The following is a 21,709-nucleotide window of genomic DNA, read 5'->3' on the forward strand; positions in this document are numbered from 1 at the left end:
TTCAAGTGGAATAGCCCAATGCTGTGATGACAGATGGATTGAGTGGAATAAAATACTATTCATAACTGCTCATATATTGCTTCTACATAGGTCTCAATTTGTGTGTGTGAACATGTGTTAGGAACCCAAGAGTTTGATGATGTGTGATAAACGAAAGTCCTTCCATTAGGAGGCTGACATCTAATAAATGAAAGTCCTTTCGTTGGGACGGTGATGACCGATAACGAAAGTCCTGTTAGGAGGCTGATGTCCGATAAAAACAAAAATCCTTCCGTTAGGAGGCTGACCCGCTCCTTCCTTCCCTCCCTGTAATGTAAGTGTGAAACACTGACAATTCCAACCACAAAAGATAAACTGACCAATATTTTAAAAACTGTTGATTGTATGCCAAATTTGGAATATGCAGTCAAAGCAGAATATGTCATGCGCCTAAATAAATTTTGCTGCGACTGCATATTCCAAATTTGGCACTCAGAAAGTGCAGTCTCATGCCTGATAATTAGAAAAAATAAAAAAAAATGGGTGGATAGGAAAACCTAGAAACTGGTGAATAAATGCAATAAATAAATATTCCTCCAAAATAACTTTTTAAGTTCGCAGGTTAAAAACAGAACTACCTATTGGTCCCAACAAGCCAAATCTTTTATTGGATATTGGCAATGAGATTTTTTGTTTCGCTTTCACTTGCAGACAATTTGTGATACACAAGTTACGTTGGCCAGATTCCTATCCTATCAGCAGTAACCAAACAGGGCAATCAGAAGATATTTTGGCCGGTTGTGGGTGTGTGTGGTGTAGCACTTCGGTGGAAAGAGAACAATGACGTCCTATACTGTTAAAGTGGACATTTTCGCACAATTTTTTCATGCTTTGCAATTTTGAACTGTTTCCCTTGTTTTTAAATGCATGATTTGAAGTTTCCTAATATTTACGCATTGTTATTTTCACGGTAATAGCTTGGAACGTGATAAGTACGAAAAATAAATGTAGCATGAAAAATGTCCACTTTTACAGTAACTGAAAGTTTTGTTGCCTGACCTGACCCGTAACTCATAATTGCAATGAAATGTTGAATTTATATACATTTTCTGAATTCTTACTAACATAATCCCAGTTTTTTACCCCCTCTCCTACTTAATGAAACTAGTTGCTTTAAAAGATGGTCATCGATCTTTTGGTCTCTGTTATGGCCCAACGAGCTGTAGCCTACACAGTGAAAATAATGACACATTTTCTCAAGTCTACAAATTCTTCTTACTAGTTTTATTTACTCCTATGACAGCAGTAATAATTACATCAATTGCATCAATGGTCTACTACAGCCTGTCTCAAAAAAAATTGTGCAAGTGAAAAGCGCCCTCTGTGGCAATTAGAAAGTACTGTTGTGACATATTGCTTACATCAACGTCAAGGGCATAGTCTCAGCTCTCAAATGCCGTTTAGTCTGTTCAATTTGCTTGTTTTAATCTCGAGATATGCTTACTTAACAACGAAAGGGCAAAATCACAATTGTGCCACTTTTACTAGTAGGTATGTCACAGTGGCTGCACAATAATTCTGCCACACTGTGCATGCAAGCATAACAGTGAATTGAAAAGCGCACGCTTCAAAGTTGACCAATTTTAGAAAACATCATGTCAAAAAATGAATTTCCTCATAATGCTTCATTTATCCAAAATGTTTGAATTTTTAATATATGGTGTGTGAAGCCTTCCCGAGGCTACCATCGGGTCCATAAAAATTAAATATTGTTTTGTTTAAGAGCTACTGCCTGTTTTAATGGATTTTTGAAGATCGCTCATAAATCAGTAAATATAGGCCTATTGAAGCAAAGGAACTACCACCATTTAGCTGAAATACTAATCTTTCTTAGCATGTAAATTAATTCCGTCGACAACAAATGAAACACTTCCCTAAAACCAGTTGAAGCAAAACATTAATCAATGTTTTTTTTAGGGAGTAATTTTCAAAACCACAATAGCTCTAAGCCATTGTGTGTGTCCAAGGCCATACTATTTTTGTATACGCGGTACAGTAAATTGCTGTTCACTTTACCGATTGTCCTCCCCTGTTAATCCAGATGACAAAATGTTAATTTAAAGTCTCATTGCAACTGAATTTTAATTTTTACTTTTCGGACTTGGCTTTGAGTAATGGTGACACATACCATGTTTACAGTAAAAATGAAAATTATATTCTAGACACCGTCAAAATGTCAAACTTTTTTTTTTTTTGTATTGTTTTAAATAATTAACTGCAGTTCATTTATTCAACCTCATAACAGGATCATACTTAAAAAAATTATGATGAATGAACAGACGTTCATTAAATATTGAAAAAAAACTAAAATTACTCATGCCTAATTTGCATAATAATAGCATAAATACATAATTAGCTGTAATTACCTAATTTGCATAATTAATTACTTTTTGTGTATTGTTTGTTATCAATTGAAAGAACGTTGTATACATATGTGTGCAAAAAAACCCGCACCTTTATATCATGTATACGGTTTTCTATTGGCATCAATTTTGCATATTAATTAGCTGAACTTAGTCATTTTTTGAGATTTAATTTGTCTGCAGATTGGCGAAATTGCTAAAATAGTATATTTGGTTAATTTATTATGATTATTCAATGGTAGATTTTTTAATTTTGTTTTCTGTAACGAAGTCAGGAAAGATGGGCATTTAACATGTGATATTTAAATTAACGCTGCTTTTTGAAGCAAGCGTCCAAATATACCTTCAAAATCTCGAAATGTGCCAATTTTGTCATTACAGCCATTTGTGGCAGGATTTCATTCCATCTACGAGCATCTTTAAATTAACACTACATCACAATGCATTGACCGATTTCAATTCTGTTTTTTGATTTTTGATGCTTTAATAAAGCTCAATAATGTAGGAACATTAAATAACGTGTTTCTGCTACGATTATTTTTGAGGTGATATGCCTATTACTAGGGAAGAGGGCTGTACATGTAATTCAATGATAGCATCGAGTTTATCAAGAGTTCTTTCGTGAAATCAAAAGAATGCATCAATTACACAACAATGCAAAATTGTTTTTAATGTTTCATCATGATAGAGGTATAATGATTATCTTTTTCCACTTACGACCAAGTAAGCGATAAATAAATATTTCACATTCTGCTGTAAAATTAAATACATGCGCATGTCAATGCTTTTACCATGGTATACTGTTCATTTTGTCATTCAAGACATATTAAAAGACAAACAAATAGTACACACTTATAGGTTAATGAACTTTGTCAATTTCATGACATTTGACAAATTAATGAAATTAGACAAAATAATGCATCGCGCTGGTGTTGATGCGTCAAATGCACGAGCCCGAAGGGAGTGCATTAGACGCATCAGCATCAGCTATCATTGATTTACATGTACAGTCCTATTCCCTAGTAAAAGTGGCACAATTGTGATTTTACCCTTTTGTTCATAACTAAACATATCTTGAGATTAAAAAGAGCAAATTGAACAGAACAAACAGTATTTGAGAGCTAAGACTGTGCCCTTGACGTTGATGTAAGCATCATGTCACAACGGTATTTTCTAATCGCCAAAGAGGGCGCTTTTCACTTGCACAATTTTTTTTGAGACAGGCTGTATGTTATAAACATACAAGAAAATAAACTCATTTTACATGATGGTACAAATTCATTTGATGAAAACCATACTTGTTACATATTTCAGGTATCACAACCGCGGGCCCAACAATTTGTGGGAGAGTAACAAAGGTAAAATTGAGAATTGCACAGAAAAAATAATAGCATATCGTCGTTAGGCAGGATAAACATATATGTGACACGATCAAGGGAAATGAGTCGGCTGTCGCTAATATTGATTTTAGGATATTGGCAAAGAAAGTGTTAAAATTCTTTTGTTTTATATTATTTTTAGCGATTAATAAATTGACGTAACTTCACAAAGAAAAGTCGTATCAACATGGGGTTTTCAGTTTCTGAAAGCTCTAAATGTCCTCTTTAAAAACCTTTGTATAACTCATTTTCGACCAGGGCCGACATGCGACTCATTTCCCTTGATCATGTCACATATGTCATTGGCCCCTGAACATGTTTAAAGCAAAACGTATGTGACCTGTTGGCAGTTTTTTTACACATGTTCAGGTGCCACAAGAACATAGGCAGTTTTTCTAACTATCCAAATGACTGGTAACCATCCCATTTCCAATGGCCTATTCTAGTTGAAATCCATAACCCCCTATGGAAGACATAACCTTAACCTTCAACACAGGGAGTGTGTATATATTCATAGTCATGGTATATTACAAATGGGGTTACCTGAATGGGTGACTCCATTTGAAATCTACACCCACTCTGTGGGAGATTATGGTCATGTCTTCCATAGGGGGTGTATGGATTACAACTTGAATAGTCAATACTTGCAAATAGACAGATGCCAAGTACTCGAGTTTCATGCTAAATATGCCCTGAAATGGGAAGCTTAAAGGAGGATTTTGTGATCCCAACATCCTCTTTTTATGACATTTTTGAACAGATATCCACAAAAAAAGGTTATTCCCAAAATTTCAGTTGATTCCGATTTTGCATTTGCGAGTTATGCATGATTATGTGTATTACACAGCTCCATAGAAAATGTGCTGTAATTTCGTTCTGGTGTACTCGTTCTGGTGTACCAGAATGAAATTCAAATTTCACGATATCTTTGCTAAACGAATTAATCTGCAAGAAACATTCGGTACATAAACATTATGTAACCAGGGGTGTCCAGTGGTATAAAAATCTCAATTTTTTTTGAGAAAAGTGGGGGATGAGGCTGTGGATCACGAAATGCCCTTTTAATCAACAGTTGTACAAAACAAAAGACTACCAGGTGCAAGGTAGATGTTCAACAAAGTCATAATTCATAAGCTTTGTACAAGCATTTCATATAAAATATTAACAATATGGCAGTGATTGAACCAGAAGGCCTAAACAAATTGTATTGCTCTTTTTGACCGACATAACTTGAGACAATTTCCTGTCCCACAGAAACACAGGGTTAAGAGAAAATTGGGTGACATTTCAACACTGGCTCCTGCGATTTCCGCTAGTGTTCTGTCCCAAACAAATCAATGTTAAGGGAAAAATTGGGTGACATTTTTATTATTTGACCAACAATTCTGGCTAAAATTGTTTGGCAACACTGACATGTACCAGTTGTCCTGCATTAGTCATTACAGACATGACACCCTCTATGACATGGGAATTTCATTTGATGTCACAAAAATACAAAATACTTTCAACAAATGACTATTCATTCCAGAAAAATAAAGTTAATTAAACTACTATTACTAATTAAACTTTCTTTATATATGATCACAAACATTCTTTTGTGTGGGTAGCATCTTTAGGAACCAAAACCAAATTTGTTTCATCTTAGGATTGACCATCGATGCTGCTTTGATGTTTGTTATAATGAGCTAACAACTAATTAATCAGAATTAGTTATAAATTTATCTTGGTCAATATAAATGGAGAGCTTTGTTACAAAAACTCTTCCATCCACTTGAGCAATTTTGAGAACACATAAAAAAAAACCACTGATATAAGGGGGTTTTGTTGCTAACACCCATATATCAGTACTTTTTTTGATCATTTTTTGATGTCCTCTCACAATTGCTCATGTGGATGTAAGAGGTTTTGTAACAAAGCTCTTCAAATACAGGTTATGTTTCTTATGTTATCACAATTACAATAAAACCTCATTATAACGAAATCTGATACAAGGAAAACCCTGTTATAAAGAAGTATTTTTCCAGAACCAAGATACATAATTCTTTTGTTATTTATTGTTTTTACAATCCTGATATAACGAAATTGGGATATAAAGAACTAATTTCTCTGTCCCTGACAACTTCGTTATAATGAGTTTCCACTGTAACAATAATCAAGTAATTGATTTCATAAAAAATAAGGATCGACCATGCATCGATCAAAAAACTTGTTTCTATTTCCTTAGAAGTTTTGAAATAGATTCAAAATCTGAAAACTATACACCCATTGTCATTCTGTACAAGCTGGGAACTATTGCAGTAAGTAGATACTACACTACAAGATTCCTATTGGGGGTGCCTGCACAAGTACACCATCACTAAGGTGCATATACTTGGCTGGTACTCTGCTGTACCAGGGGAGTACCGGTGCTGAAGTGTCCTGTGCAGTAGCAGCATTGGTACTGTGTAGATACTGTGTGTACCAGTCATGTACTTTGGCAATGGTGTACCTGTCTGTGCAGGTGACCCCAATAGGAATCTTGCAGTGTACTTACTACCAAGTATCAATTTATGGCAAACAATTTGGGAACAACTTAATGACCAACTTTACAAGCATGAATTTACTGAAAGATTTCCAGGCTTCATATTAACCATTTTGTACAAGCCTTGACCATTATGAAAATACATCACCTTCAAAAGCCATGATACCAAATTCAATTACCCTAAAGACCCATTATTCAAAATCGTGCACTGTGATTTGTTATAACACATCACATGAGAGCCCTTTATTCTGCAATATTGGGTCAAGCGCATACACATACAATATTTTCACGACACGCACTGTCACTTATGCGTACACAATCCACCATGAAGTAAACAATTTAAAATATTTGGGCAAAAAAAGTCATATTTTCTCTTTAAATAGCACTGTTTTGTGGTAATAGAATAGAAATAAAGGGTGTAGCATTATCTTTTACACGCAAATAATGTGTCCTTGGCAGTAAAACATTTAAATAATGCGTCAAACCCATATTTACATTTTTACTGTCTCAGACACAATATTTGGGTGTAAAGGATACTGCATTACCCTTTATTTCTTACTTTATTTACCACCCAAAAATGAGAGGAATGAGGACATAAAATTGGATGTTTGTTTTGAGTCGCCATCTTTGGATGAATCTTCTTTATGTTGTGGGTCTTGGCTAGATGACCCCTGACCTCCAAAACTAGCAGGCTGGTTACTTTGACTAGATGACCCCTGACCTCCAGAGCTAGCAGGTTGGTTACTATGACTACCTGGGTGACTTTGACTAAGCAAGTAAGATGGCATTGAGGCTGTTGAAATCTGATCTCCATGACTACTAGACCCTGGTAATGCACCTGATGGTAAAGGTCTGTTGCCATGGCTGCTCATTCCCCCAGCATGCTTTGCATGCTCTCTATGTAAACTAAGCTTACTTTTACCATGGCTGCTCTCCCCAGCATGCTTTGTGTGCTCTCTATGTAAACTAAGTTTACTTGTACTGTGGCTGCTAGTCTCCTGCACATGCTCTCTATATAAACTAAGTTTACTTGTACTATGGCTGCCAGTCTCCCCTGCATGCTCTCTATGTAAACTATGTTTACTTGTACCATGACTGCTAGTCTCCCCCGCATGCTCTCTATCTAAACTAAGTTTACTTGTACCATGACTGCTAATCTCCCCCGTATGCTCTCTATGTAAACTAAGTTTGCTAGTCTCCCCTGCACGCTTTGCATGCTGTAAACTAAGTTTACTCGTAAACTGTTTATCTTTTGCCTCTAACTTTTTTGTACCCAAAGCTTCTCGTAGTTTCTGCACCACACTTGCTGAAGCTGCCATTGTGGGCTTAGCAGAAGTGTATGGTTGAGACAGAGATGGTTGACTACTTGCAGAAGCAGAAGACATTGCTGGACTGCTAGCAGACGACATTGCTTGGGAGGCAGACGACATTGCTTTGCTGCTAGTATTTTGAAGCAGCTTCTTACTACTTTCTTCAGAACTTGTTTTCTGTGTTGACATGGAGTACTGTCCTTTGTTTGAAGAAGAATCAAAGTACTTGCTTTGTGATTTCATCTCTGTGTCTTTACTTAATATGGTTGATTTGGGTGTCGTCTGCTCTGTTGCGGATGGTTTGACCTTTATTCCCATACTTGATAAGGTGCGTAATTTGACAATTGGTTTGCCTGTGACAGCCGAGATTTTCACCCCAGCAGTATCTCTCCCCTGAGTAACAGGAACTTTGCCCTGAGTAGAAAGTTTTGGTTGTGATGAACTTGCAGCATCTTTAGCAAAATGAGGTACTGATGTCAGACTCCCTACTCTTGACTTCACTGTTTTTGTCTCCGATGACTTACTTGTATCCTTAGCTTTGTGCATAATTGAATCCTTGTATGCTGCTTGGAAATCTGTTGAGGATAGAGAATGTGAAAATCCAGCTTCTTTCACGCCACCACCTGCATATAGCTTCCTACCATCTTGTGACATACCACCATCTACTGGTGTGGTTTTGTTGTCATGGAAACTAGGTGATGTTAATTGAAACATTGTTTCAGATTTATTAGTCCTGACTGGACTTCCACACCAGCTGTCACGAGGTGATCGTCCTGGAAACGGTATGTCACCATAGGAGGTTGGTGTCTGTAACCAGAGAAGAAAAAGTGAAAAAATTAAGCTAGAATAATTAAACTGGATTCTCTATTGTACACATCCTAATCCATTAGAAATCCACTCCCACACTGTGGAAGATTGGAATTCCAACAAAATTTGAATTCAGTGTAAATAATTTCAGGTCCAAACATTTTCCATCTATAAAACATGGAAACGGTGTATAAGGTTTCAACCACCAGCAGAAGCAGACCACATTGCTTTGCTGCTAGCAGAACACATTGCTTTACTGCTGTAGCAGACAACATTGCTTGGCTTCTAGCAGACTACAGTACTTAGCTGCTAGCAGACTACATTACTTTGCTGCTAGCAGACTACATTTCATTGCTGCTAGCAGACGACATTACTTTGCTGCTGTAGCAGACAACATTGCTTGACTGCTAGCAGACTACATTACTTTGCTGCTAGCAGACAACATTTCATTGCTGCTAGCAAATGACATTGTTTGGGAAACAGACGTTGCTTTGCTGCTAGTAGTTTGAAGCAGCTTCTAGGTACTTCAGGGAGATGGTACAAAAGCTCTTTGATGGCTGAAAATGTTTGACTGTGGTATCAGAATTAGACAAGGAAATGACTACCAAGATATATTTCTATGCTGCAGGCAGTAATACACGTAAACAAGAGAAGTTCAAAAATTCCTGAAATTGAATCTCCAGACGTATAATTGATTTTGAATGGCAAATCATTGATTTGATGTAATTGATTACACCTACCTGTGGCAATTTATTCACCATGTTGTAGTATGCACAGAAACGTACAGCTTGCTAGCAGATGACATTATTACTTTGCTGCTAGCAGACGACATGGCTTGGGAAGCAGATAACGCTATTGTTTACACCTACCTGTGGCAATTTATTCACCATGTTGTAGTATGCACAGAAACGTACAGCTTGCTCTAGTATAGACGGCTCACTCTCAACCTAAGGAGGGAAACAAAATACAATGTGATGCATTACATTACAATAAACCACATAAGAAAACAATGGGCTATTCTATTTACAATCCACACTACCCCTGTGGAAGATTTTGGAAATATCTTCCACAGGGGGAGTATGAATTTCAAATGGAATGAACACATTAGGCAGCTCTATTTGAAACTCACCCTCCCTCTGTGGAAGATTCAGGTTGAATCTTTCTCAGAAGGTGTATAAAATTGAATGGAGCTGCCTATGTGTTCATTCCATTTGAAATTATACTTCCCCTGTGGAAGATATTTCCAAAATCTTCCACAGGGGTAGTGTGGATTTTAAATGGAATAGCCCAATTAATGCTTCACATGCTAGCCAAAGTCGCAAGTTTTGAGATATTTTCTCAAAATATCAAGAGCTGTCTTAAGAACGACTGAACCAATTCTATGTTTGTTTATACTTATTTTATAATGCATTTTTCATGCTAATTTCAAATATGGACATGAACATTTATTCATACAGTTGTGTTATAATGGCACATGTGATTGATCTCGAGTCGAGCATAAACAGTCAATGTTAATTCCCCATTGCTTCAGCGTAACATTTTCGGTATGGAAAAAAAGCAGGAAAATTGCATTTTTAAGAACCTTACATCTTGTTTTTTGTAATTGTTTGATGAAAAACAATTGCTGAATGTTTGGGAATGTATGAAAGGGGTTCTCCTTGAGCATAAACAATTGATCATGCCCTCAATTCTATGAATGAACCCCAAATTGAATTTTGAATTAAAAAAAAAACTTTATCTGTACCCATACCCACATGGCGAGAGTTAAATACAAGCATCGTCATCTTTATGTTTGAAACAGGTTAGGATTGGTCTACATTTATTTATATAATATCCTATGTATTAGACCCCAAAAGACAAACTCCCCACCTTTGCATGCCCTTTCTGCACTACCTAAATGATTGGTAATACCAAGGATGACTCATTAATCATTAACTCTTGAAATGCCATTTGTTTAATGTTACCTGTGGACTGTAATTTATTTGGTTTAAGTGTATATCAGCAACTTAGTACAATTGTTTGGTGTTAGGCACTTTATAAATTTCAGTTGTTGTTCTTTACAATTCACCACCATCACACCTTATGTGCTGTGCTAGTAATGCAGCGAGTTTCTTATCTTACTATACAACTCACCTGTGATCCCTTATATGTCTTATAGGCATCTCTCAGTATACTAGCAGGTACTCCAGGGTCTGTCTGTAGTTTGCCTGACTGTACACATTGCCACACCTTATGTGCTGCTAGTAATGCAGTGAGTTTCTTATCTTCATCCTTGGCTTCACTTAGCTGATGTTGAAGGACGGCAAGACAGAGCTGATAGGACTGCTGAGATAGGTATTGTCGGTCCATATCACGAAGGTATTTCCTAAAAATAAAATATACTTGATGATTTTTATTTGGTAGGAGTAATTGAGCTTATAACAATCTTAAAGACATGAAGTATGATTTTGGATAATTTTAATTCCGTCAATTTTTCATTGTTATTCTTCTCCAAATATGATAAAATAATATAAGTATACCTATATTGCCAAAAACAATAAGGGAAGTAAGGACATACAAAATGCTAATTAAAGTACAGATATCATACTTAAAGCCATATTATAACATTTGCTGAGGAAGATGCCCTCACTGAATTTTTAAAATTCCATTTTTACACGCTTAAACCAATATACCCTGCAAAAAACAAGCCTTTAGGTGCTGTAGTTTTGTCAAAATCCGAGATTTTGAATTGGTCGAACGCATACACGATGTTCATAACACACAGTACGTACACGGCGTGCGGGACGGTGATATACACAACAAAGGGTCGTAAACAACATGACCGAAGGAGTGGTACGTATTGACGACATGTGCGCTGGTAGTAAATTCGATATTTTCTTTGCTTTGCCGTAGTTGTTCGGCTCAAAAATAAAAGGGGATATATCTGACAGTAAAAGCTAACATTTTATGGCAAAGAAATGATAATCTATTTTGTTTGAAAATGTTATAATATGGCTTTAAGTAAGCCTTACCGCATACACGGTCAATACAAATACTCCCAACCATGCTCATGTTCCTGCAATCTCAGACTTGACAATGTGTGTTTAGCATTTCTCTAAATTCCACCCATTGATCTTTGAAACTCTTACTTCTTTCAAGTCTTTACTTGATCCATGAAATCAAAACAGCGTTTTGTCTTCATGTGTTTTAGCCATAGGCAAATAAAGTTTTTAGATACATTCTAAAATATCTCAAGAACCACTGAACTAATACTAGGTTTGTTTGTACTCATTTTAATGCATTTATTCGTGCCGATTCCAAATACAGACACAACAATTTACAATTCTCTTGTCTGCAGTCGATACCCGTATACCTGCATGGAGAGGGTTAATGACCACTATAGCCAAAATATTAAATTCTCGATCATGAGAGCCAACTTGGGAAGCGCACAGTTATTTGCGCCGAAGCGTACTACGCAAAGACCGGGCGCTTACTGGTATAAACACAGCTTTTGAGAATTGACCAATCACACCGTCGTTGCTAGGCAAGGTCAAGGTTTGGTCATGCAGGTCACGCGATTGTGTTATTCTATGAAAAATACGCTGACGCAGAAGGTACATCCTCTCATGATCGAGAATTTATTATTTTGGCTATAGTCTGAAACTTCACTTATTACTTACTTTCCTTGTTCTGGTATTTTGTCTAGTTTGATGGCCACCTGGAGTAGCATCTGATGATCTTGTAGATGTTCTAACACTTCCAACAACAGCAACACAGACCGGTACATATGCCATGGGAAACTACCGGATCTGAAAAGCACAATAGATTCATTTATGTGAGCGTTAGGGTTTTCCCAAACTTCTAGTATGAGTTTTGGCAATCATTTCTTCGATTTCCCAGAATTTTTTGTTTATAATTTTTCCCCATTTTTACACACTTTTTTGGATCTAAAAAGCACAAGAGATTGATCATCATGTGAGTGTAAAAAAACAGTACCTGCAATAGCTGTCTTTTGTCAATGACAATTGGAAACACTGTAGAGATGAGCAATTTTAATCACCTGAAGAATCTAGGGAGAGTGTGGTCTAATGATTAGGGTACTTGCCTTTAGTGCATGAGGTAACAGGTTCAATTCCTGGCGGTGGCGATTTGCTGGGATATTAACTTAATATTAATTGGCAACCTCTGCATATTAAATTCAGACTTCTACTCTCCCCATGGTTCATTTAGAATTGGGTAAATGAATCATAAAAGCCTTCAGAGCGGACGTTAACTGTCTGTCCTGTGTACAAAGAGATTCTTGGTCTTGCTATGCTCACCAAACAATGCAAGTGATATTATGAGTGATACTACTCCCTACCCTGACTCTTACCGGTCTATTTCAGTGATAGGTATCCTCCATATACCTTGGAAGAGATTCTTGGTCTTGCTGTGCTCACCAAACAATGCTGGTGCAGGCATATGATCTTCATTTTGCCATGTTGATGGCGTGCCTAGCAATAGATCACGACTCCACTGCAAATTCTGTTAAAAAGTATATAATGATATTCAGCATTGGAAGTTCAAGTTTAGGTAAAACATAAAATCGAATTACACCAGTTCCTATGAAGTGCACTTTGATAATAAAATCATTGGAGCTATTAAACATTTGACTGTGTATTTTGTTTCTTTGCACATATTCTGTGTAGTTGAAGTTCAGATTCTGTTCATTGGCCAGGTCATTTAATGGAATGCATTTCATGCTATTCATTCTTTCATTTTGCAAATGTGCCTATATACACAAGACATGGCTGTTATCTCTCTCTCCCTTCCTCCCTCTTCTCTGTTCTGCCCGTTTCATTCTCGTATCATTGTGATATCTGAATGCCAGATTAATATAAGCCATACATCCCTATATATAACCTGTGAAGAAAGCCCTACTCTATTTGCTGAGAGTGGGTAGTGACAACAAGACTGTTAACGTTATCGAGCCACGCATCTCGTTTGGTAACAGAAGTAAAACAATAGGGATTTTAAGCATATTTTACAAGTTGACCTCAAATGACCTTTTAAGTTCTAACAGTACAGCTTGGTCCAAGTTCATGTGCCAATGGATTTGAACTGTGTATTTTGCAGTCTATTTTACAAGATGACTTCAAATGACCTTTGAACTCAGTGTGTGACCTTCAACTCCACCATATTATGAAAGTTCCCATAGTGCAACTATGACCCTAGTCTGATAGCGAGACCAATAAATATTGGGCGTAAAGCATCCAATTTAATCATTATTGTTTTGTATCCAATATTTTCACACACTTGGATGCATCAAAACATAAAAATGGTTGCAACTGGATTTGAACTGTTTATACGAGACCAGATTTTTAATTATCAGCCTATTTTACAAGTTGACCTCAAATTATCTTTGACCTTTGTTAAACAGTGATGAACAACTGTGAAACATGATTGAATCCCTTTAAACAACAAAAACAAGCTATAGATCAGACAATTAATATGATTATTTCATAAGGAGTGTCTGCTAATCACTGCCACTCATACTAATAATAATAATAAATAAATACATTTCCAAAAGATCGGTAATTTCTCTAATGATATCAGCAATAAAACTTCAGAATAAAATGGCAATGTTTCGCCGTCACCTCCAAAATATGGAATTCAACTTGCAAGCATGTATACACACACATATTCTAGGCATGATGAATGTTATGCACTCACGCATATGGGCGTTTGCAGTCGAGTGTATGTTACTGAAAAAAATTGTGCATTTATCACGGATTAACAACAGTTGGCTTCTATACAAAGGTATAGAAAGAGTTGTTGAAACTCACATTACATACACTCTAACTAGTGCAGAATTCTAACAAAAACATTTCTCCACCAACCTTGCGAGTGTCCAGACTGCAGTAGGCTTGGGCCAATCGATACAGAGACTTGTAGTGTTGGGGGAAACGAGATAGACACAATCCTAGTGCATTGATACACCCATTAATTAAGTTGGCTTGCTCAGAGGCAGGGCTGGATGCAGTTTCTGCAGCAGACTTGGCCTGCTCACAGGCAGGTGTGGCTGCAGTCTCTGCAGCAGGCTTACTACTCTTGTCTGGTGATGTTTTAGCTACTGTCTGATGGTTGTCTATTTCCATGGATGTCTCTTCTTTGGATTCACCCTGAATGTTCAAATAGATAGAGTTTCAGCTTATAATAGGCAAAACAAAATGAGCCTCATAACATTGTGTATTGATATAGAATGGTGTGTACGCAGTTGGGCGCAGCACTTCCGCTAGTTGCATAATGTGTGACTGGCGCTCGCTCACGTGACCTTACACAAGCATGCGTTGGGACTTTATTGATGCGCACAGTAACAAAAAACAAATGATTTTCACCAATTGTAACCCGAAACAAACTTCTGAGTATTAATGTCTTGTGTAAGTAATATTATTACACAATAACAACTGAGTAGATAAAATCATACAGATGTAGATTAGAGCATAACCATACACCCTTTTTGGAAGACAAGACCTTCAACTTTCACACAGGGAGTGTGAATTTCAAATGGGGTTATATGAATGGTTGACTCCTTTGAAATCTACACCCCTGTGTGAGAGATTAAGTTTATTTCTTCTACAGGGGATGTACAGATTTCAACTGAAATGATTTCTAGTTGAAACAGATTCACTAACAGACAAGTATAAATTATCAATCTGGATGAGACATAACAAACATCAAATCAAATGACTCAATCAAGTTTTCAACTAACCTTTGTTTTTGATCCATCATCTTCCTTTTTTTTCTCATCTTGCTTTATTGTGCTGTCAACTTCCATAGGTTCTTCATCAGCTGCATCAGCATCACCACTCCTCTCTTGTTTCTTGCTACCACTTGCATCCTCTTTCTTACCAAGACCAAGTTTGTCTGCATCTTTGTTAGATGGAGCTCCTGCTTTAATAGGAGACTCATGCAATGCTCTCCTCCTTGGTGGTGTTGAAATCAGACTCTCACTGTCAGAGCTATCAACGGTTAAATCAATAAATGTAAGATCCTCTTTGCCATCACTTGATGATGCAGCTTGCTCCTTGCGTTCATCACTAGTTTTACTTTCCGTCTTCTTATCACCAGCGGCAATCTTTGCAGGTTTAGATCTTACAGGACTATCTGATGAATCCGAGATCAAGTCGATGATATCTGGTTCTGAGTCGCTTTCTCTTACAACTGGATCTTCTTCTTGCAAGTTCTTTGCCACTGCTGGTAGATTTTGTCATCTAGACTTACTTTTATGATGCCCACCGGAACAGGTACAGCACTCTTTGTTGCATCCATTTTATTAGTAGCCGATTCTTGCATCGCTACCTTGGCAACTTCCGCTTTATCAGCAGAACTCTGTTCTAATGATTTCTTACTCTCATCAGCTTCCTTAATCCTCACTTTAGGTTCTCTATACGGACTCTCGTCTTGAGAAGATTCCGTCTCCGTGTGTGCACCTTCTACTTCCGATGCGCTTGTTTCTGTAGTAGTTGCCGTTGTTGTAGCGCCATCTTTGTTTTTCAAATCTGATAGTGATCTCAGGAGTTGTGCTGCTCCTGCTGACTGACTCAAACTGCTGTCGTCTCCAGAAAGGATTTCACCTTCAGAGGCAGTTTCTAAAGATCAAATAAAATTTGCAACAATTAATACCTCTGGGGCACTATCAGCCTTAAAGAACTATTTTGATTGGTTACAAAGCAGATTATATCATGTATTGAGCCAGTCAGGGATATGATAAGAGTAATCAGTAGGGCTGAATAGGATTAAGCCTATAACCTCTACATGACCTTTACATGACCTTTGTCCCCTATCTGCATATAACTTATATTAAGCTTAAAATTGCTAAGAGATCTAAAAGCTCTATTTTGATTGGTTAGGCTATAGAAACAAATTAGTTTGATCTTTCGATCGACCATCGTTGCTTGGTTGATGCTTATTATTTATGAAATCAATTAATTGAGAATTGTTAATTGTGATAATATGAAACTTTGCCTGGATTGATATTGACCAATATAAATTTAGCATTAATTCTGATTAATTTGTTGTCAGTTCATTAATAACAAGCATCAAAGCAGCATCGACGGTCGATCCAAAGATCATAAACAAATTTGTTTCTGGGCCTTACTTGTGTTACAAAACTGATACAATATTTATTGTGCAGACTGTAGACAAATTACAAACTTATCATCAAGGAATTCAGTAAATAGATGCATTTGTAGGATTGTAAATGAATAAATCAAACATTTTGCTGGGCAAATCCATTGAAAAGGTACTCACTACTTAAGCTTTCGCCATCGGGGTTGATGGCTTGATCACAAGTGTCTTGGTCCACTGCTTTTCCCGCGAAACGGCTTGTTGACATTTCCCGGAAGTGATGTTTTTGTTTTGAGCAGTGGATCGTATATATATGTGATTGAGAGATACAAGACCTTCGTTGCGGTGCGGGTTGATTGCTTTGGCCCCCCTTTTTCAAATGTAGATTGCTTCCCTGATTCTCCTGTTGAACACATTTGAGTCTTTATCAAGGATTGTTGCCGCTTCCCATTCAAAAAAGGGGGGCCAAAGCAATCAGCCGCGATGAAGGTCTCAGATCTCTCGATCACATATACCATCCACTGCTCAAAACAAAAACATCACTTCTGGGAAATGCCAACAAGCCGTTTCGCGGGAAAAGCAGTGGACCAAGACACTTGTGATCAAGCCATCAACCCCGATGGCGAAAGCTTAAGTAGTGAGTACTTGTTTAATGGGTTTGTCAAGCAAAAATGTTTGATTTATCATCAAGAAATATGATTTGATTTGATTTGATTTGATTTGAGTTTATTTATGCATATCATTTACAGAGTCACATTATAAAAACATAGAATATATAAAAAGACAATAAAATTACATTTAAAATTACAATATACAATACAATTGCAGATATGCATAGGATAACCCTTTAAGCCCTAAAAAGGGCTTATTTCAAAAGGGGTCCTTTAAGCTTTTAAACATTGCACTCATTAACATCAAAAATATCGAAAAAATAAATATGATAACATCAAAAATCAAAAATTATTATTGCACAAATTTTTTAAATCATAAAGCCAAATATGCGTACATCCATATCAAAACGATGCACCCACCGGCCGCCACATGTGTTCCACCTCACAAATATGTTGCAACTAATGAACCCATTCAAATTTACCGGCCAGGTATTTTGTTTTTCTGTCACAAAATTCCCAAAAAAGGTATTAAGCTAAAGAGTGTCCACTGCCTATTAATGAGCAAATCCAAGAAATGCAAATAATATGCTGCATTATGATATCCTTTCCACAAGGAGAATTGTCATGAACTAGCCTAACCAAAAAAATAACCTGATATGTTTGGTTTCATCGTTTGGTTTTTGTTACTGTAAAAACTCGATAGTTAGCATATGTGCTTACTATTGAGCGCTTTTAAAACATGCAACCATAAAGAGCCCCATCAACAAAAGTGTAAGGGGTTGAGCAAATCATCAATACACATAGTTATATACGAACAAGTAAACCTGCAAATGTGTGTCTCAACCCCATTAGCTCAGTTGGTAAAGCACCAGATTTTGGTACAACTTTGTGTTTTCAGAAGCGCTCGATAGTAAGCACATATGCTAACTATCAAGTTTTTACGGTATTGTCATAAAATGTACAAGATAAGTTGAACTTTGGAAATGTAAAAAGGATTCATTCTTACCCTTTGATTGGTTGACCCTGATTTTTTTTTACCCTAAAATCTTACCTGTACTTGGTGTCTCTAGGCTGATATTCCTTTTTTTCTTTGATTTTTTCTTGATGTAATCGTGGTCTTGTGGTGTCATGTATGCTGGACTCAGGGGTGTGGGAGTACCTGTTGATGAACTCAGCCGTGACCTTTGACTCAATGACGATTTACCATCAGAGTCAAACTCACTCCTGGACAACAACAATAAAAGCATCAATGAAGTTTGCCTCTGGTGGGTAATTTCAATTTAAAAAGAATATTATATGTCTCAACACCAGTAGATGAGGCTGATGCCAGCAAATATGAATTTACTGTATGGTCAAAAATAGTCATGAAGGTGTTGAAAAATCAGAAAGAATTTTTTCGAAGAAAATCATACCTTGATATAGATCTCCTCTTTCGAACCATATCATTTTGCTTCATAGAATCCATGTTATCATGGTTTAAAAAAAATCTTTTTATTCTTTAACTTTAAAAAGGCTTGTAATATCTCTGTATTTACATACACCCCCAATGAAAACATGGTCTTAGTCTCTCTCACAGGGTCTAGATTTCAAATGGAGTCACCTCAGGTAACCCCATTTAAAATTCACACTCACTGTCGGTGTGGGAGATTGAAGTAATGTCTTTCACAGGGGGTGTATGAATTTCAATGGGAATATCCCATTTTGGAGCAGACGACACTGAATGAGTGGTTCCATTTGAAATTCACACTCCCTGTTTGGGAGACTACGGTAATATCTTCCACAGGGGTGTATGAATTTCAACTGGAATATCCCATGTTGGAGCAGACGACACTGAATGGGTGGCCCCATTTGAAATTCACACTCCCTGTGTGGAAGATTAAAGTAATATCTTCCACAGGGGGTGTATGAATTTCAACTGGAATAGCTAAATATCAACACTTACAGGTCACTCTGATCTGAATTCTTCTTCTCTTTAGCTTTAACAAACGGTGTATCTGCTGCTTGTATAACAAACTCATTGAGTAGACCATAGTCTATGACACTGTCTTTGCCTTGTCTTTGTACAAGCTTTAGAATTGAGGCATGTACTCGGTAGTACATCTAGAAAAAAACAAGATATTAAGGTCAGGGAGAGCATTAATTATAACCATAAACCAGTTTGCATAACAAACTCATTGAGTAGACTATAATCTATGACACTGTCTTTGCCTTGTCTCTGTATAAGCTTTAGAATTGAGGCATGTACTCGGTAGTATAATCATAAACCAGCTTTCATATAAAATTCATTGAGACATTGTCTTTGCCTTTTGTTAGATATAAGGGTTAGGGTTAGGGAACAACCCAAAAGTTCGATGAAGCCTTATAAACGAAAGTCCTTTCATTAGAAGGCTAACCCCCTCCCCCCTCCCCTCTAACGTAAGTGACAAATATCAAACATTCTAACCCGTATTCATATAGGATACAGGGGCCGTCGCTATGGTGCATGGGGTTGTGGAGGATGACAATGCTAGGATATTGATCATGTTTATGGAAGAAACAAATATTGCATTCTATTTTTAAAAAATTTTCTTCATTATCTCTTTGGCATGGAAAAAATAGGACTTGCTGGATTTTCAAATAAAAAAGAATGTGGTATCAAACACAAAACGATTTCAACATCATTCGCTAAAGGTTGCCAAAAACGTTTAAATGTCAGGTTATATAAAGGGTATATAACGGGTAAAAAAAACGTTTTCATATTAAACATTTAAAAACATTTATTGATAACCTCCTGCAAATATTCTAACATAATGTTCTTTAACAAATAGTTTACAATAACATTTTGAAAACATTTTAGAAATAGTTTTGTAGTGTGTTTTCATACATAACGTTTTAAAACGTTTTCATGACCTTTATATAACCAGGGAGATGAGACTGATAAAAGTCAGGTTAAATGTCGGGACCTAGGTCACAATTTCAGAAAAGATGATATACCACTACGGCCATTTGCGGAAGTAAAAAGCCACGCCTTGTGATAGCAAGATGATTAATATCCTGCATATTATGCCTCATTATCAGTTACTTGGTATAACTGATTTACTATAGAATAGTTCTTATACCATAAAATATATCAAAAATATTTTATCATAATAAATGTGACCAAATGCCGGGAAATAAACAGTTTGAAGTGATGACATACCATGCACTTGTGTGAATCGTAACCTTTTTCAGTCGCAATTCCCAGATATCGAAGTTCCCTGATATAACCCGATATTTTAATGTTATTAAAACGTTTTTACCAAAACCAAAAACCGAAAATATAACATGTTTAATACGTTTTAAAAACGTTTAAAACGTATTAAAAACGTTTTGTGTTTGCTGGGACAGCTGCTTTAAATATGAACTTACATGACGTTGCAGGTTGCGAGTACTGCACTCCATATTGATTTGAAATCATTTTGAAGAAACCCCTGTAAAATGTCATGTCAATATCGTACTTCGGAAAATACTAAAATTTGAAAATGATATATTAAATCCTTAAAATAGATCAACCTTTACCGATGTTTTACCTACTTTTTTACAAACGTAATCGGACTTTCGGACCCCCTCCCTCCCTAACGAAAGGACTTTCGTTTATAGGGCTTCATCGAACTTTGGGGTTGTTCCCTTAATCATTGCCCTAACCCAATGTAATATAAAAGTTCCATTTATGCTGTTACCAGGTCCAGGCTAAACATGCTCATGGCAGATCAAAGGGCTAATCCACTTGAAATCCATTATACACCCCTATGGAAGACATGACCTTGATGAGTGTGCATTTCAAATGGTGTTATCTGAATGGGCGATTCCATTTGACCCCATGAGAACATGAGTTTTCATTATCAACTGGCCCAATCAGCAACATTGTTAGAATAATTTCACCACGCAAAAAAATTGGGGTGAATTTATTTGCAAAGCTCCATTCTGATTGGTGATTAAAGTGAAAATATCATGTAATTAACCAATCAGAGGCAATGTTAGATCGGCAGGTAGTGCTCAAGGGGTTAAAATTAAGATTAAGGTCATGTCTTCTGTGGGGTGTATGGATTTCAACTCAAATCGCCCAAAATAATTTCAGTTATATATCATACTATCATGGATTGTGCAAAGTAGCCCATAAGATTTGTTCACAAAACTGAAAAACAGTAAAGTAAGACGTCTTACCTCAAGAGCTTCCAAAGACAAGTCTGGTGGGTTGTGGTAGGTGATCTTCTTGGGATACTTGGCTTCATTTTCATACAGGTGATTTGCTGCCTGTCGTATCAAAACAAAAGATTATTTGCTCAATTTAACTTTTTAATTTATACATGAAATAGTAGATGAAACATAGTCTAACATGGGAGTTTATGTAACCATGTTAATGATATAATAGTGACACCTAACTAAATTTATCTGTATTTGCAATATCAATTTAAAAAGCTTATTATTCGCAAACTGTAACTTGTCTGCCATTATAATTTTAGAACATGTTCCTTTTTATAAATCCTTATTCAGATGCAACTGTGTCATTTCAGAATATCATGAGAATAAACTGAGAGATTGACAACCACAGGGGCTGCCAACCAGGGTGCGT

The 21,709-nt window shown here is 36.6% G+C and overlaps 1 protein-coding gene across 1 annotated transcript in view; it reads right to left on the bottom strand.

The window, feature by feature from the left end:
- Positions 1-5,930: 5,930 nt before the first annotated feature.
- Positions 5,931-21,709, bottom strand: part of LOC140166601 (calcineurin-binding protein cabin-1-like) — a 60,420-nt gene continuing 44,641 nt past the window's right edge. Inside the window, 11 exon segments of the mRNA XM_072190103.1 lie at positions 5,931-8,419; positions 9,289-9,366; positions 10,553-10,784; positions 12,079-12,207; positions 12,771-12,922; positions 14,278-14,559; positions 15,150-15,590; positions 15,593-16,029; positions 18,170-18,342; positions 19,061-19,218; positions 21,301-21,390. Of these exon segments, the coding sequence (XP_072046204.1) occupies positions 6,863-8,419; positions 9,289-9,366; positions 10,553-10,784; positions 12,079-12,207; positions 12,771-12,922; positions 14,278-14,559; positions 15,150-15,590; positions 15,593-16,029; positions 18,170-18,342; positions 19,061-19,218; positions 21,301-21,390 (3,729 nt within the window). The 3' untranslated portion in view covers positions 5,931-6,862.

Source organism: Amphiura filiformis, chromosome 12 (assembly GCF_039555335.1).
Source record: "Amphiura filiformis chromosome 12, Afil_fr2py, whole genome shotgun sequence".
Lineage (NCBI taxonomy): Eukaryota > Metazoa > Echinodermata > Ophiuroidea > Amphilepidida > Amphiuridae > Amphiura > Amphiura filiformis.